Here is an 18,454-nt window from a genome sequence, read left to right on the forward strand (position 1 = left end):
TTTTACCACATCTACAAGGCTCATTATGATTATCCAATGGAATAAGTATTTTTTTAAGATTTTATTTATTTATTTGAGAGAGAGAGAGAGAGCATGAGAAAGAGAGAGAAATCATGAGCAGTGGGGAGGGGTAGAGGGAGAAGCAGACTCCCCGCTGAGCAGGGAGCCCAATGTGGGGCTCGATCCCAGGACCCTAGGATCATGACCTGAGCGGAAGGCAGATGCTTAACTGACTGAACCACCCAGGTGCCCTGGAATAAGTCTTCAAGGAAAAAAATCTAAGTTATCCCTGTAGTTATTTGATAGTACAGTGGATTAATTTTTAGATTCTCCAATACCCTCTTTGATACATGGACTGGAATTTCTCCATTGTTCTAGACATGGGCATATTTTCATCTTGACACATGGTAGAGCATATCATATCTGAGAACATTTAATATTTGTTAGCTCTTTTACCCCATTTAGAATTTATATCTGGACACAAGCGTCAGGAATACATTACATTTTTGACATATATGTTTAAAGATGTTTTAAGAAAAAAAATTAAGTCAGGTGTTTTTTTTAAGATTTTATTTATTTATTTGACAGAGAGAGATAGAGAGAACACAAGCAGGGGGAGCTGCAGGCAGAGGGGAAGCAGACTCCCTGCTGAGCAGGGAGCCTGATGCAGGGCTCAATCCCAGGACCCCAGGATCATGACCTGAACCGGAGGCAGACGCTTAACCCACTGAGCCACCCAGGCACCCCCAAGTCAGGTCTTTTTGACATGATAGGCAGTACATGCAGTTGATCATCAGAACTACCCTGTTAAAATTGCCCTGGAAAAAAAAAAAAATGCCCTGAAAAAAATTCTAGAAATAGGGAAATAAAATCGCTGTCTAAAAAAATCACACTTTGTAAAAGCATATGTATAATGGATTAGAGCAAAGAGATGCAAAGTCACCTTTTAGAGAGGCAGGTCTCCAAGGCAAAACTTGACTGCAGATTGACTGAAGGAAGGTCATAACATATCTACAGAAAAAACAGCTCATTGTGGGTGGAGGTGGGGAGGAGTGTCAGCTTTAGAAAATGGAAAGGCAGGGGCACCTGGGTGGCTCAGTTGGTTAAGCGGCTGCCTTCGGCTCAGGTCATGATCCCGGGGTCCTGGGATTGAGCCCCACATCGGGCTCCTGGCTCCACGGGAAGCCTGCTTCTCCCTCTCCCACTCCCCCTGCTTGTGTTTCCTCTCTCACCGTGTCTCTCTCTGTCAAATAAATAAATAAAATCTTAAAAAAAAGAAAGAAAGAAAGAAAATGGAAAGGCAGGCTGATTTGGTCATGGATCTCCATCATCAGCCCAGGAGGCAGTACCCTCCACTTGGCTCAGTGCAGCAGATGTCTCTCTGTGTGGATGGAGATTGGTGCATCCATTTTATCCAGGTTCCATGACATCATCCATTAACATCACTCTAAATGGCCACGTCCCTCATTACAAGCTCACCACATGGCGGGGATGTGCTGATGGGGAATGCAAGGATCAGTCTCATTGATAAATTTTTCAGTGTAAATTAGTAAATAGGTTTGGGTGTTTTTATTTTTTATTTTTTGTACTGGGCTGAGAGTTCTGTTAATGTGCCTGTGGGTAATGATTCCATTCTCAGTGTACCCACATATCAAGTTTCAATACCAGCAAAACATTAGGCAGTGGTGATTTACCCACATCATTCTCCTAATGAGGACTGAAGATGGCCAGCCAGCCTTCCTTCACCCAACAAATATCAGACCTCGTTTGTCTGAAAAGTGCAATGGGTAGGAATGTGAATGTTCCCAGATTGTTCAGACATGCCTGTGGTTCTCTTTCAGGGTCTTTTTTTTGCCCCACCACACACTCCTAGTCCCGAAACCCCATATCAGTTTATCCAGCTCTCATCTTTATCATCAAAAACAGGGTGAGCCTTCATACCAGGAGGCAGGAAACTCAGATTCTTGTTACGTCCCTGACATTCCCCATGTGACCTTGGAAAATCATATCACCTTAATTATTTTGTCTGTAAAAATGGTAATTAATAAAGACCACCTGTACATGTTCATCTGGATTAAAGACTTCCAGTTACAAGATCTGTTCCTTCACCTGCTTACTTTCTTTTGTGAATTAGGAATTCTGTGGATTTTTCCCCAAATGCTAATACAAACATACCTGTACTTACATAGTACAAAAGAGAAATGGTTTAACTGTTTTCCCACACTAACAATAAATCTAACCAATTCAGAGTTCCCTAGCGTGCCACAAAATAGGAAATAATTTACTGCAAAAAGTACATCCTGTGACAAAGTTTATAAGCGGAGACATCTATTCTTTTGATAGTTGTATGCTTGACAAATTGTCAGCAGCTTATGACCTGAAGTCAAAATCCTTGCATTTCTTAGTCCCCATATCCATCACCCTCCCCCATAGTGTGAGGCTTGCCCAGTTCTCTGGGAGGCATTTGGGAGGAAAAGCACTCTAGAAATGAAAATGGGTGTATTTCTACCACATGAAATTCTAGATCTGGGCCACAGCCTTGCTCTTCATGAACAGATCACTAGAAACAATGACAGAGGACACTAGATGCCAGATGTCGTGCTAAGTGTCTTACATGTGGCATCTCTTTTAATCCTCATTACAGTCTAATGAGGTTGATACTATTGTTACTACCTTTTTGTTTTTTTTCCAAACAGGAAGAATCCAAGGCACATAAAGCTTCCATTGCACAGCCAGTGGGTGGTTGAGGCAGGATTTTTAAGTAGGCGGTCTGATTTTAGAACCCACATTCTTCACACAATACTCTACTGCCTCCTAGTGTTTATTAGCTGTCCTCAGCCCACGAGCATCAGAATCCCCGGTGGTGCTAGTTACAGTGCAAGTTCCTGGGTCATCCCAGGTGTACTGATTCAGAATCTGGCTGCAAATAGGGGGTCTGTAACGTGGCTCACAGGGAGAAGGCAGGGAAGAGGTTCTTAGCAGAAGCAATATGTACTTTAATAAAAAAAATTACTAAAAAAAGTATTCGGTAGTCGTGAAGTTTTTAATGAGGTAATGATTTTTAAAATGTTGAGATAACCTAAAAGAAGAAAATGGCATCTCCTTTTTTAAAAAGATGTATTTATTTATTTGAGAGAGAGAGCATTGTGGGGGGCGGGAAGAGGGGAAGGGCAGAAGGGGTAGGGACTGAGGGGGAAGGAGACGGAGAGGGAGAGAATCCCAAGCAGACTGCACACCCAGCTAGGAGCCAGACACGGGGCTCACTCCCATGACCCTGAAATCATGACCTGAGCTGAAATCAAGAGTTGGACGCTTAAGCGACTGAGCCACCCAGGTGCCCCAAAAATGACATATCTAAATAGCAAGTCAAATGGCATTTGTGTAATCACTTCAGGACAATCTCCCAAAAAGAAAATGAAAACAATTTCTGTGGTCTTTAAATATTTTTTTAAGTCAGGTAATTCACCCTCTGTAGTGTACAATTTCTGAGTTTTGACAAATGCATACAATTATGCATTTGTCAATCAAAATACAGAGTATTTCCATTCCCTAAAAAAAATTCCCAGCATCCGTTGTTGTCAACCTCTCTCCCCACCTTAGATCCTGGCAATCGCTAATGTGTTTGCTGCCCCGATGGTTTTACCCTTTCCAGAATATTAAATGGAATCATACAGTAGATAATATTTTGAGTCTGGCTTCTTTTACTCAGCATTATGTGCTTGGCATTCATTCACACTGATGTATCAGTAAATCTGTCTTCTTACTGACATGTATCATTCCATGATGTAGATGTACCATAATTTATTTACCTATTAACCAGTTGGACATTTGAGTTATTTCCAGGTTTTTTTTTATGTGTGTGATAGTGAGTAAAGCTGCCATAAACAATTGTGTACATGTTTTGTGTGAACATAGTTTTTTGTTCTCTTGAGCAAATAGCTAGCAATGGGATTTCTGGATTCTATGTCAGATTCTTTGTCTATTTAACTTTCTAATAAGCTATCAAATTGTTTTCCAAAGCAGCTGTGCCATTTTAATTCTCCCAGGACTGTATGAGTTCTGGATGCTCCACAGCCTTGTTACCACGTGGTATTGTCAGTTTCTATTTTAGCCGTTCCAGTAGTTGGGTAGTGGTATTTCACTGTGGTCTTAATTTGCCTTTTCCCAATAACCAATAATGTTAAAGATCTTTTCATGTACTTATTTTCCATCTGTATATCTTCTTTGGTAGAATGTCTGTTCAAATATTTGCTCATTTTTTATTTGGTTCTTTCTTATCTTTTAATTGGTTGTGAGAGGTTTTTGTGGGTTTTTTTAAGATTTTATTTATTTATTTGACAGAGAGAGACACAGCGAGAGAGGGAACACAAGCAGGGGGAGCGGGAGAGGGAGAAGCAGGCTTCCCGCTGAGCAGGGAGCCCGATGTGGGGCTCGATCCCAGGACCCTGGGATCATGGCCTGAGCCGAAGGCAGACGCTTAACGACTGAGCCACCCAGGCGCCCCTGTTTTTTTTTTTTTTTAAGCTTTATTTATTTGAGAGACAGTGTGTGTGTGCACACAGGGGGGCAGGGCAGAGGGAGGAGAGAGAAGCTCGGGTGGACTCCGTAGTCAGCATCCCCACTTGGGGCTTGATCTTACGACCCTGACATCATGACCTGAGCCAAAACCAAGAGTCCAGTGCTCAACCCACTAAGCCGCCCAGGCACCCCTGGTTTTAAAAATTTTTTTAAATACTCTATATGCAAGTCTTTTATCAAAATAGGGATTTTACAAATATTTTCTCCCAGTCTGTGGCTTACCTTTTCATTTTCTTAACAATATCTTTCAAAGATCAGGAGTTTTCAGTTTTTTTCCAGACTTACTGAGGTATGATTGACAAATAAAAATTGTTTATATGGGGGTGCCTGGGTGGCTCAGTTGGTTGAGCATCTGACTCTTGATTTCGGCTGGGGTTGTGATCTCAGGGTCATGGAATCAGGCCCCGCGTTGGGCTTCATGCTCAGTGTAGAGTCTGTTTGTCCCTGTCTCTCTGCTCCTTCCTCCACTCATGCTCTCTCTCTCAAATGGATAAATAAATAAAATCTTTTTAAAAAAATTTTATATATGTAGATTGTACAACATGATTTTTTTAAAGGTGTACAATGGGATGATTTAACATACATATAGATTATGAAATAATTATCATAATCAAGTTAACACATCTGTTATCTCACATAGTTAGGTTTGTGTGTGTCTGTGTATGTGTGTGCAAGTGCGCACATACACGCAGTGAGAACACTTAAGAGCTATTCTCTTAGCAAATTTCAAGTATATAATATAGTATTTTTTAAAGAGTGGGGGAGGGGCAGAGGGAGAGGGAGAAGCAGACTCCCTGCTGAGCACAGTGTCAGTCATGGGGCTGGTTGCGGGGCTTGATCCCAGAACCCCCAGATCACAACCAGAGCCCAAGTCAGATGTTTAACAGACTGAGCCACCCAGGCGCCCCTGTAATATAGTATTATTAACTACAGTCACCATTCTTTTTTTTTTTTTTTTTTAAGATTTCATTTATTTGAGAGAGGGAGTGAGAGAGAGAGAGAGCACAACCTGGGGGGAGGGAGAGGGAGAAGCAGACTCCCCACTGAGCAGGGAGCCCAATGCACTCTATCCCAGGACCCCGGGATCACAACCTGAGCTGAAGGCAGATGCTTAACTGACTGAGCTACCCAGACGCTCCTACAGTCACCATTCTTTACCCTAGGGCCCCAGAACTTATTTATTATAACTGCAAGATTGGGCCTTTGGACCAACTTCTCCCTATTTTCCCCACCCCCCATGCCATGGCAACCACTGTTCTCTGGTTCTATGAGTTCAACTTTTCAAACTTCCCCTCATACAGTATTTGTCTTTCTGTTCTGGCTTACTTCACTTAGCATAATGTCCTACAGGTTCAACCATGTTGTTGCAAATGACAAGATTTCTTTCTTTTTTGTGGCTAAATAATATCTATATCTGTATTTATATCACATCTTTATCCGTTCACCCATCAACAAACACTTAGGTTGTTTCCATACTTGAATATTGTGAATAATGCTGCAACAAACATGGGAGTGCAGATATCTCTTTCCTTCAGTTTTACGGAGATATAATTGACATACAGCACTGAGTAAGGTTGTTTTTTTTTTTTTTTTTTTAAGATTTTATTTATTTATTTGACAGAGAGAGACACAGCGAGAGAGGGAACACAAGCAGGGGGAGTGGGAGAGGGAGAAGCAGGCTTCCCGCGGAGCAGGGAGCCTGATGTGGGGCTCGATCCCAGGACCCCGGGATCATGACCTGAGCCGAAGGCAGACGCTTAACGACTGAACCACCCAGGCGCCCCAGCACTGTGTAAGTTTAAGGTATACAGCATAATGGCTTGGCTTACATCTATTGTCTAATGATGACCACAATAAGTTTCATTAACAGCCATCACCTCATATAGATACAAAAAGAAAAAAATAAAATGGTTTTTTTTTCCTTGTATGAGAACTCTTAGGATTTACTCTCTTAACTTTCAAATATACCATCCAGCGGTGTTAACTATAATCATCATGTTGTACATTACATCCTCAGGACTTACTTATAACTGGAAAGTTGTGCCTTTTGATCACCTTCCTCCTCTCCTTCCCCTGCCTCTGGTAACCACAAATCTGACCTTTTTCTGTGAGTTTTGTTTTGGTTTGGGGTTTTTTTGGTTGTTGGTTTTTTGTTTGTTTGTTCGAGTCTACTTATAAGTAAGATCATATAGTATTTCTCTTTCCCTGTCTTGCTTAGTTCACTTAGCATAATGCCCTCAAGGTCCATCTGTATTGTCACAAATGGTAAGATTTCCTTCTTTTTATGGCTAAATTCCATTGCATATATATATATATATATACACACACACACACACACACACACACTACAACTTCTTTATCCATTCATCTATCTTTGGACACTTAGGTTGTTTCCATGTGTTGGTTATGTAAATAATGCTGCAATAAATATGGGAGTACAGATATCTCAACAGGGGGTTTTCTTTTCCTTCAGATATATTTGCAGAAGTAGAATTGCTAAATCACATGGTAGTTCAATTTTCAAATTTTTGAGAAGCCTCCATACTGTTTTCCACAGTGGCTGCACCAAATTTACATTGCCACCAACAGTGCGCAGGGTTCTCTTTTCTCCACATCTTTGCCAGCATTTCTTATCTCTAATTTTCTTGGTGATAGCTATTCAAACAGGCATCTGTTTTCAATTTTATCTGTTTCTGATCTTTATTATTTTCTCCTTCTGCTTGGGTTTAATTTGCTCTCCTTTGTCTAGTTTCTTTTTTTAAAAAAAGATTTTATTTATTTATTTGAGAGAGAGGAAGAGTGAGCGCACGAGCTTGGATTGGGGGTGGGGGCAGAGGGAGAGAGAGAAGCAGGCTCCCCACTGAGCAGGGAGCCTGATGCGGGGCTCGATCCCAGGACCCTGGGATCATGACCTGAGCCGAAATTAAGAATTGGACACTTAACCAACTGAGCCACCCAGGTGCCCCACAAAAATCCACTTTAAATATGAAGATATAGACATGTTAAAAGACAAAGGATCGAAAAATGTAACATGTAAACAGTAATCTAAGGAAAGTTGGAGTGGCCATGTTAATATTTAAGTCAACTTCAGAAGAAGGAATATTACCAGGGATAAAGAGAGAGCTCACATAATGATAAATGGGTCAATTTACCAATAAAATATAATAATCCTAAATGTGTATGTACCTAACAACAGAACTTCAAAATGCATGAAGCAAAAAACTAATAGAAGTGAATGGAGAAATAGGCAAATCCACAATTTTATAATTTTTTAAAAGTGAACTCTACCCCCAATGTGGAGCCCACATTGGGCTCTATGCTGGGCATGGAGACTGCTTAAGATTTTCTCTCTCTCTCTGCCCCTCCTCCCCCAGTTTGCTCTCAGTCACTCGCTCTCTCTCTAGAAAAAATAAAAGTGGATTTTTTTTTTGTACATATCGTGTAGGTAGATCTTGTTTTTAGTCCAATTAACAATTTCTGTCTTTTAATTGGTGTGTTTAGACTATCTGTATTAATGTAATATTGATTAAATCTAACACCTAGCTAGTTGTTTTCTCTCTGTTCCATTCTTGGCCCTCTTTCCTCTTTTTCTGCCTGCTTTTAGGTTGAGTAATTTTTATTATGTTATCTTCACTATAGGCTTATTATTCATGCCTAATTTAAAAAATATATATATTTAATGGTTGCTCTAAAGTTTACAATATACATCTTCAATTAATCACATCCTACTTTAAAATAACAATATACTTTCTATATAGTATAAAAACCTTATAACAATATATGACAAATTCTTCCCTCTCATCTTTAGGGTATTGTTATCCTATATTTTATTTTTGCATGTACTGTAATTCCAAAATACACTGCTGCTATTTTTTTAAAGATTTATTTATTTATTTTATTATTATTTTTAAAGATTTTATTTATTTATTTGACAGAGAGAGAGTGAGAGAGGGAACAGAAGCAGGAGGAGTGGGAGAGGGAGAAGCAGGCTTCCCGCGGAGCAGGGAGCCCGATGTGGGGCTCGATCCCAGGACCCCGGGATCATGACCTGAGCCGAAGGCAGACACTTAACGACTGAGCCACCCAGGCGCCCCTATTTATTTATTTTAGAGAGAGAGCGTGTGCGCGCGAGCAGGGAGAGGAGCCAAGGGAGAGGGAGAGAGAGAATCTCAAGCAGATTCTGTGCTGAGCGGAGCAGATGCGGGGCTTGATTTCAAGACCCCAATATCATGACCTGAGCCAAAACCAAGAGTCAGTCTCTCAACCAACAGAGCCACCCAGGGGCCCCTACACTGCTGCTATTTTTATTTTATATAGTCAATTATCTTGTATTGAAAATTTTGTGGAGATAATTGTGGATTCACATGCTATAGTAAGAAAGAGTACAGAGTTATCCCATGTAATCTTTACACATTTTACCCTAATGGTAACGTCTTATAAACTATAGCATATTATCACAACCAGGATTTTGACACCGATTTCCAGAGTTTTACTTACATGTGTGGGTGTTAGTTCCATGCAATTTTATCACATGTAGGTTCATGTATCCACCACCACAGTCAAGATACAGAACAATTCCATCACCGCAAGGATTGCTTGTGTCGCCCTTTATAACCCCACTCATCTCTAAGCCTTCCCACTCCCATCTTAAACCTCTGGCCACCACTAATCTGTCCTCCATTTCTAAGATTTTTTTCATTTCAACAAATGTTATATAATAGGAATCATATGGTATATAACCTTCTGTGATTGGATTTTTCATTCGGTATAATTCCCTGGAGAATCACCCAAGTTGATGTGTATATCAATAGTTTGTTAATTTTTATTGTTGAGTAGTATTCCATGGTTTATATGTATCATAGTTTGTTTAACCATTAATTTGTTCTAGTTCTTTAACCGTTAAGCTGTTCTAGTTTTTGGCTGTTATGAATCAAGTTGTTATGAATATTCATTTATAGGTTATTGTGTAAATACAAGTTTTCGTTTCTCTGGGATAAATGCCCCAAAGTGCAATTGCTATGTTTCATGGTAATTGCATGTTTAGTTTTATAAGAAACTGCCAAAATGTATTCCAGAGTGGTGGTACCACTTTACATTTTCACCAGCAAGATACAAGTGATCCTCAGTCACCTGTTAAAGTGATTAAAAATAAGAAAAAAGAAGTTTTTTATATTTACCTTCATTTTAACCATTTCTAAAGATCTTTATTCCTTGGTGTAGACCCAAGTTTCCATCTGGTAACTTCCTTGAACACTTTATGTAATACAAATCTGCTGGTAATTCTTTCAGCCTTTTGTTTGTCTGAAAGTCTTGATTTCACCCTAATTTTTAAAAGATATTTGCATTGTTTATAAAATTTTAAGTTGACGAGTTTTTTTTCTTTCAACATTTTGAAGATGTCATTACATTGTCTTCTGTTTTGCATTGTTTCTGATGAAAAGTGTGCTGCTAATCCAATTTTTGTTCCTCTCCATGTAATGTATCTTATTTCTCTGGCTACCATCAGTGGTTTATTTTTATCTTTGGTTTTCATCAGTTTGCATATGATGGGTCTAGGTGTTTTTTGTTTCGTATGGTTGTAGGGTTTTTAATATTTATCCTGGTTTTTTCCTGGTTCTCTGAGCTACTTAGAGCTTGAGCTTCTGGGTTTGATGTCTTTCATTATTTTTTGAAAAATTCTTGGCTATTGTCTCTTCAAATATTTCTTCTAACCTGTTCCATTTTCTTTTGGGGTGGGAGGAATTCCATTAAAAAGTATGTTTGACTCTTTCATATTGTCCTAAGTCTCTTGGGTGCTCTATTCTTTTTTTTCCCTCACTCTCTTTGTGTTTGAGCTTGAGTAATTTCTATTGACATATCTTTAAGTTCACTGATTCTTTCCTCATGGGGCATATTAAAGTTTGCACAAGTCCAAACTTCTTCACCACCTTTAGATCCCCATTTCAGGATTGGAAAATAATACAGTCACCATCCCCATCCCTAGTTTTCCCTATCTCCAGGCCCTAAAAGAACTTTACTGATTTTAGGGAAAACAAAATGAAAACAAATTCAGGAAATATACCATTTTGAATTCTCTTACTGCAGTATGCTGGCTTGGATCAGAAAACTCAGCATATGAATCAGGTTTACTCTACCTACATTGCTTCCACTACTTCCTGAACATCTACCCACAGACCAAGTAGTAGCAACCCAGTGAGTACTCTTATGATGTGCACCCAGTGCTATGCTGGAGCCTGCTCATCCTGGCTGGTGAGAGACTTGTCAACTTTTCAGGAATTCCTCAAGCTGGTTTTTAAACATAGCAATTATTAAAAAATAAATAATGTAAGTTTATGATTAAGGAAATGATATTAAAAACGAAAGTGGTAAGTACTCAAAACATTACTTTCTCATTACTATATTTTACTATTACTTATGCTTTTAATGTAATCAATGCCTGCTATATCTGTATGGTGATTCAGCATGTACATCTGGTATTATTATTATTTTTTAAGCTGGTTTTTATACTTTTTTATTTATTTTTTAATTATGTTCAGTTAGCCAACATATAGTACATCATTAGTTTTTGATCTTGTGTTCAATGATTCATTAGTTGCATATAACACCCAGTGCTCAGCACAACACGTGCCCTCCTTAATACCCATCACCTGGCTACCCCATCCCCTCACCCCCCTCCCCTCTGTAACCCTCAGTTTGTTTCCCGGAGTCCAGAGTCTCTCATGGTTTGTCTCCCTCTCTGATTTTGTTTTTGTTTTTATCTTATAATCGTATGTTACTGAGCATCACTTCCCCTAAATCTGTATTCAGTAATATCACATTTATAGCCGAAAGTAGCCATAATGGATTTACTTATACCATGGAAATCAGTATATATTATTGTTTTGTTTTGTTGATTATCTAGACCAGGGGTTGGCAGACTTTTTCTGTAAAGAGCCAGATAGGGGCGCCTGGGTGGCTCAATTGGTTAAACGTCAGCTCAGGTCATGATCTCGGGGTCCAGGGATGGAGTCCTGTGTTGGGCTCCCTGCTGGGTGGGGAGTCTGCTTCTCCCTCTCCCTCTGCCCCTCCTGCTGCTCATGCTCTCTCTCTCACTCTCTCAAATAAATAAATAAAATCTTAAAAAAAAAGAAGAGCCAGATATTTTCAGCTTGTGAGTCACATACAGTTCCTGTCACACAATAATTATTTGTTTAACAAGCCTCTAAAAATGCAAAAATTTTTCTTATATCTCAGACTGTACAGAAAGAGACCATAGGTTGGATTTGGCCCACAGTCTATAGTTTGCCAGCCTCTGGTCTAGACTTAAGAAAGTAGTAAAGAAAATGTTAATAATGCAGACAAGGGGTGCCTGGGTGGCTCAGTCGTTAAGCGTCTGCCTTCAGCTCAGTTCATGATCCCAGGGTCCTGGGATCAAGTCCTGTATAGGGCTCCCTGCTCTGTGGAGAGCCTGCCTCTCTCTCTCCCACTCCCCCTGCCTGTGTTCCCTCTCTTGTTGTATCTCTCTCTGTCAAAATAAAATAAAAGTCTTAAAAAAAATAATGCAGCTAAAACTCAAAACTGTCATGTGTATAGCTGTTACACTGTGAAAAGCACGGGAAATTGAGGACATATTCTTTCTAGTATTCAAAACCTATCATCAGTCAATCAGAGAAGTTGCTCACATCATTAATGATCGAGTAAAGTTCAGAAGTATGTCTTTATTATTTCAGTTTTGTCTTACTAGTTAACGTAAGCAAAAATATAAAACAACATTTAGGTTGTAACTACACTCCTTGGTCTATGACATACGTGAGTTCTTTGTTGAACTGAATAGTAATCAAGCTTATTCATAGTCTTGATTTCATGACTATTGTTGTGAATTATAAAGACTAACAGTGGAGGGGCACCTGGGTGGCTCAGATGGTTAAGCGTCTGCCTTCAGCTCAGGTCATGATCCCAGGGTCCTGGGATCGAGCCCCCCATCGGGCTCCTGGCTCAGCGGGGAGTCTACTTCTCCCTCTCCCTCTGCCTCTCCCCCTGCTCATGCTCTCTCTCTCTGTATCTCTGTGTCTCAAATGAATAAATAAAATCTTTGAAAAAAAAAAAAGACTAACAGTGGAATTTTAAGAAATAACAACAAAAAAAAGAAATAACAAGTCACACTGAAATTATAGGTGTATGAAATTTACAATAAGGAGTAGGTATATTGTATTATATTTACAAGTTCATATGCTACACATCCTTTTTATCAGTGAAATGTATAATAAAGTTATATATGTGTACATCTTTTTTTTCAGAGAGCCAGTTGTCAAGCATCTTCAGCACACCAATATAAACAACATGTCATGCTAAGCAATGACTGTTCTTGGGTAAGAGAATCTAACAGGGGTTCCTGGCTGGGAAGAACATGCAACTTTTGGGGCGCCTGGGTGGCTCAGTTGGTTAAGCGACTGCCTTCGGCTCAGGTCATGATCCTGGAGTCCCTGGATCGAGTCCCGCATCGGGCTCCCTGCTCGGCAGGGAGCCTGCTTCTCCCTCTGACCCTCCCCCCTCTCACGTGCTCTCTCTCTCTCATTCTCTCTGTCTCAAATAAATAAATAAAATCTTTAAAAAAAAAAAAAAAAAAAAGAACATGCAACTCTTGATCTTGGGGTTGTGAGTTCGAGCCCCACTATGGGTGTAACGATTACTTAACAATAAATAAATAAATAAAACTTTTTAAAAAAGAGAGAATCCAACAGGCACACAGAGTCTGAGTCAGTTAAATGAGAGCAAGCAACTAACCTGAAAGCTCTGGTGCTCAGTTAAGTGTATGTTTGAATGTGTGTGTGTGTGTGTGTGAGTGAGTGTGTGTGAGTGTGTGTGTCTGTGAGTGTGTGTGTGAGAGAGAGAGAGATTGAGAGAGAGTGAGGGAATAGTGAAATAAAGATGTCAGAGACAGAGAAAGCTACCTCAGCCCTTGCCTTTCTCACTCTAGTCTTTCTATGATTCAATTCTATTTTATGTCCTGTCCCCTATGCCTATGAATTTGCCTACTGGATCCTTACAAGAAACCTCTTTATTTAAGATAGCTGAAGTTGAATTCCTGTTTCTTCATAACTAAAAGCTTTGTGCCTAAGACCCTGAGCAGTATAAATCTGGGTTATATGGGTTCTCTGGTCCCTGAATCCCCCAGATTTGACCACTATCAGTCACAGGGGAATCTACAGATGATGGTGATATGGTATTACTTAATGGAAGAAAAAAAGTGATGTCTTCACTAATAGGACCAGCTGAAGAAGCAGTATAGGGCTTAAAATAAAAGGAAGTGGCATGCATAGTCAGGTGGACTCTGGGAAACCAAACCAACTCACGGAGTGATTCAAGGGTGAGGAATAACAGGTTGTGACCAGGCCAAAAGACCACTTGGAAACAGCCAACAGAGAGGCCTTAACTCATATTTAACTTTCTTATTAAGTTTATTATTATAATCAAAAAGCCCTAAAACATGTTGGATTTTTTTGTGTTCTCTGTTTTGTTTTCTAAACAAATTAGAGGTTATAAAGAACAGTTTGCCTTCTGGTATAATGTAAACTCTATCAGAACAGATAAACAACTGAAGTTTTGTTTGAATCTCATGATAGCCAGCATTGGTCTTAAAGAGCCCCTGTGTAGTCTGTCTTGTTCCTGAGTGAGAATGGGCTCCAAACCAGAATCGGAATTACTGCAATGCCCAGGGGGACCAGGCAAATCAAATTAAACATAGCATCATGAAGATCTAAAATTGTACTAGGGAAAGAAAAAAAGATTTAAAACATAATTAGTTTCTCTAGTGGTTTCTTTTCTTATTAATTCAAAGCTACATAATAAAAAGTTTCAGAACAGTTTTGCTTTTTAAAGAAGTAACAGAAATATTATTAAATAATCTGGATTTTTTTGAATAACTGAATAATCCCTACCTTCCGGTTGCCCATACCAGAGGAGGCTGACATATAAACCTGTGATCATAAAGCCTGAAGGACCACACACACATGGTACATGGGAAGAGGGAGGGCGGAGGTGAGGCGCAATGCATAGGTATATACATCTACATGCTCATAATACTCCAGGCTTGAAATTACCATCCAACGTGTTTTAAAGATTTATTTATTTTAGAGAGAGAGAGAATACATGCGCGAGCATGCATGAGTAGGGGGAGGGGAAGAGGGAGAGAATACTCAAGTGGATTCCCTGCTGAGTGCAGAGCCCCATGCAGGGCAAGATCTCACAACCCATGAGATCATGACCTGAGCCAAAACCAAGAGTCGGACACTTAACAACCCATGCGCCCCTTTCTGACATGTTTGAAACAAAATGGTGGGAATTTGGCATTCATTTTTATTACTAAACTTATTATTATTATTCAACACAATTAGAGGTTACAAGAGGAAACTATAGTTAACAGTGATATTCAGAAGTAGCATGTCCTGGTTTTCTGCCAAGAACTTCACTAAGCTCCAGATTTATATGATTTTTGATTATGTTCCTGATATATTTTTTTCATTTAAATCGTATATAGTAAAAGAGGGCTCCTGATTATTTGGGGGCTGACTATCCAGTCTGCTGCTGTTTTTTGGTCACCTAGGCTACCTAAAATATCACCTCATTCATTTAGGCAAGTGAGGAAATAAGTGAAAAGTTCAAACTATGTGATAGTTTAGGAAGAAGAAGAGGCAGTTTGTTACATTTTCATACTAAAATCAGTCACTGTTACCAGAAATTAGGTATCATTCATTCATCTTTTTTTTTTTTTTTTTTTTTAAAGGTACTGTGTGATTATTAATGTGCTGACACTGGGCTAAGTACTGTGTATTCAATAGTTCCCACCCTCAAGAAGCTCACCTCCTAGTGCAGGAGCTAGATATTTATCAAGCAATCACAGATAAGAGTGATTTACATATGGCAACATAAAATCACTGCATTAGGGGTGCCTGTTAAGTATCTCCCTTCAGCTCAGGTCATGATCTCAGGGTCCTGGGATTGAGCCCCACATTGGGCTCTCTGCTCATCAGGGAGTCTGCTTCTCTCTCTCACTCTTCCTCTATGCTCTCCCCTCTCTCCTCTCTCTCTCTCTCTCAAATAAATAAATAAAATCATAAAAAAATAAAAGGTCACTGCATTAAGTGCATTGAGTGCTGTGATGGAAAACCACAAGGTATTAGATAGGAGCACATAGCCAGAGGGTCTGGCCTACTCTTGGCAAGTGGAGTCCAGAAAAGGCTCCCCTGGGGAAGCAGTATTTGAGCTAAGTTCTGAAAATAAGTAGGCACTAACTAGAAGGCCTCTGCCTAGAATCATGTGCAAAACCTCCCACCATCACTACCTCCTCCTCTAAAAGCCATAGCTGGGAATGTATGTCCTTGGTGCGCTGGACTGGACTACATTGGTTAGGAATGGCCACCCCTTCCAATCATGCTCCAGTAGACCACCCTTCATCCTGAGTCCTACTCAGTCCAAGAAGTGATTGGTTATGACCTACCGACCCATTGTTCTTGTGCTGCTACTTTCTGGGCTCTGAGACAAACACAGAGGCTTGGGTCACAGGATGGGCCATCCAACACATACCAGATGTAGCCTCTGGAGGTAACAGAGCCACCAAGGGTGCCACTGAAATATGGTGTCACTTCTGCTCCACCCAAACTATCTATGGAAAACCTCATTTCTGGGGGCATGTAATGTTTTGTCTTCCCTGTATTCCTTCTTTCCTTTAAGAAAAAAATCCTGTCCCTTCTTCCCTCCCCAACTGACCACCCAACCCCCACCCTCAAGTTCAGGCACATGCCCAGACCTAGTCAGAACTCCAGCCTAGGCTACAACTACTGAGTCAGGGATGGGTATGTGACTCACAGAAAGCTTTTCAGGGTCCACTGGGGGACTTTTGCTGTGCTACTGAGAGAAATGCACATGTTTCCTTTAGGATCTTGGACTGTTGGGCCCAAGTAAGCCTGGAGTTACCTTGCTGCCATGTGGTAAAAGGCTGCACTCCATACAGAGGGAAAGTCAGGGACAGAGAAAACAGGTTCCTATCGTAATCTGAGTACCTACCCAGCTCTACCTCTGCCTGCCTTTTCAGTTATAAGAGCTGGCAAGTTCCTTTTTTATTTCAGCTAGCCTGCACTGGGTTTCTGTCACAGCCAAAGTAGCTTGAATAATGTACATTTCCCATTGGCACTTATGTCCAAATTACCATAAATTGGCAGCCTCTGACCATTATAGGGAAAGGATTCAGTGATTTCTAATTGGCCATTACTAACAAGGACACAGGAGGTTTGAAACAGCTGAGCACAGATTTTTGAGAATGAGAAGACAAGGTCATGGTTGTACTTTTGAACGTGATGTTGTAGGTGCGCACATGCCTGTCTCACGACCTTTGACTGTTCACTGACTGGAACCACAAGACAGACCAGATGAGAGAACTGGATTGACAATGGGTGCAAGATGCCAACAAGGTAATGGAAACCCAAGTTTCAGTTTGAAGCAGCCTAAATCCATATTTCTCAAACACAAAGAAGAAAGGAATTGGCCTAATCAAGACCTTTAAAGGGGAAAAGAACCACAGAGCCATGGACCATGAGCTGCTGGACACGGAATTACTACAATATGTGCTCAGAAGCCCAGTGTTTTATGAAAAGACTGGTTTGTGCTTGGCTGAGGCACTTCTGTGCATTTTTATCTGAGTGTTTGGTTAGCAGCAGGAGCCCGTTATCCTTCGGCATTTTCTAGTTATGACAGATCCCAGTTTCAGAAATATCAAGAAATTGGATTCCACCCGCCAAGGGTTCTCTCCGGGAGATATTCTATCTCCAAGACAGAACCGTCTTTTTCTCTTTTTACCATGGTGAGAGGGGGCATGCGGAACTCCTGTGGTAATCTGCAGAGGCAAAGCCTCTGTGAGCACGCGACCAATACTGCAGAGAGAAAGCTTTAGGCTAGAAGCTCGAGGAAATGCAGGGGGATGAACATTTAAATGAGTAGGGCGATTTGATAACTACCTTGTTGTGGTTTAAGACCTAGTGCTTTCAGGCATACCTTGTTATTATTACTAAAACTGCAACCATTTTACTGTTTCATGCGCTCCAAAGCAGAGGTCATTTCCCCACTACTTTGTTGAATCATTTGATGCTCTTCAAAAAAATCTCCCTGGTCTTTCTGCTCCTTTCTTAAGATTCCTTCTTTCTCTTAAAATGTAATTCTAATCTGGGAAAGATGTCCAGGATGTAGGGAATTTCTTTTCCTCTCTCACATTATGTTCCCTCTACCTGGATATGGTTGAACCTATTGACCAGTTGGGCTTTTTATGTTTTCCAACCTTCACATTTTTGAGTGAATCTCTGGTAGAAAAATAATTCCTAAGCTCCACTTATAATTTTGCTTGATCAATAAATATTTACTGCACACTTACTGTTTTAGGTGCTTGCAATATAGAGTAAATAAATCAACAACGATCCTTATTGTCAACAAAGCGTACATTGTAGTGGAGGCAGAAACAATAAACAAATATCTTTAATGTTATCTTATAATAATAATAGCAATTGCATCTCTTGCTTATGGAAAAAATTTTTGCACCCAATTTTCTCTCATAATGTTCTGCTTTCAAAAGAAAAAACACCTACGTGCAGGTTATAACATTCTAAAATATTGCTGTTTGGGGTCTTTTTCTTCATTTTCTTGTCTTAGCTTATACTTGCTAAACCATAATATTATTTTGTGGCAGTACAGATGCTTTTGAATTAAGGATGGGAAACTTTGAGTTCACATAATCTGTTGCTACCTCAAGAATAGGAAAGGAACTTCTCCTTTCTAGGATGAGCCTGATGAGACCCTCGTAAGAATAATGATGGTGTCACATGGATTACAGGCTTACTATGTGCCTGGCCCT

General features: G+C 40.1%; 1 protein-coding gene and 1 long non-coding RNA gene across 5 annotated transcripts in view; one reads left to right on the forward strand and one right to left on the reverse strand.

Annotated features, from left to right (window-relative positions):
- The window catches only part of LOC118539060 (uncharacterized), a 28,569-nt gene that overhangs the window by 5,893 nt on the left and 4,222 nt on the right, over window positions 1-18,454 (forward strand). For 2 of the 4 annotated variants that reach the window (XR_013448827.1, XR_004918926.2), the window contains exons 3-4: window positions 10,663-10,770; window positions 12,855-12,926. This is a non-coding gene — a long non-coding RNA (uncharacterized LOC118539060). Of the gene's footprint in view, window positions 1-10,662; window positions 10,771-12,854; window positions 12,927-16,919; window positions 17,016-18,454 lie in introns of those variants that run through there. The other 2 variants (XR_013448828.1, XR_013448829.1) reach the window with 2 other exon arrangements.
- LOC144382248 (transmembrane protein 180-like) overlaps window positions 14,193-18,454 on the reverse strand; it is a 42,709-nt gene continuing 38,447 nt past the window's right edge. The window contains 1 exon segment of the mRNA XM_078074697.1: window positions 14,193-14,325. Within this exon segment, the coding sequence (XP_077930823.1) occupies window positions 14,193-14,325 (133 nt within the window).

The sequence above is a fragment of the Halichoerus grypus genome, chromosome 6, assembly GCF_964656455.1.
Source record: "Halichoerus grypus chromosome 6, mHalGry1.hap1.1, whole genome shotgun sequence".
Classification (NCBI taxonomy): domain Eukaryota; kingdom Metazoa; phylum Chordata; class Mammalia; order Carnivora; family Phocidae; genus Halichoerus; species Halichoerus grypus.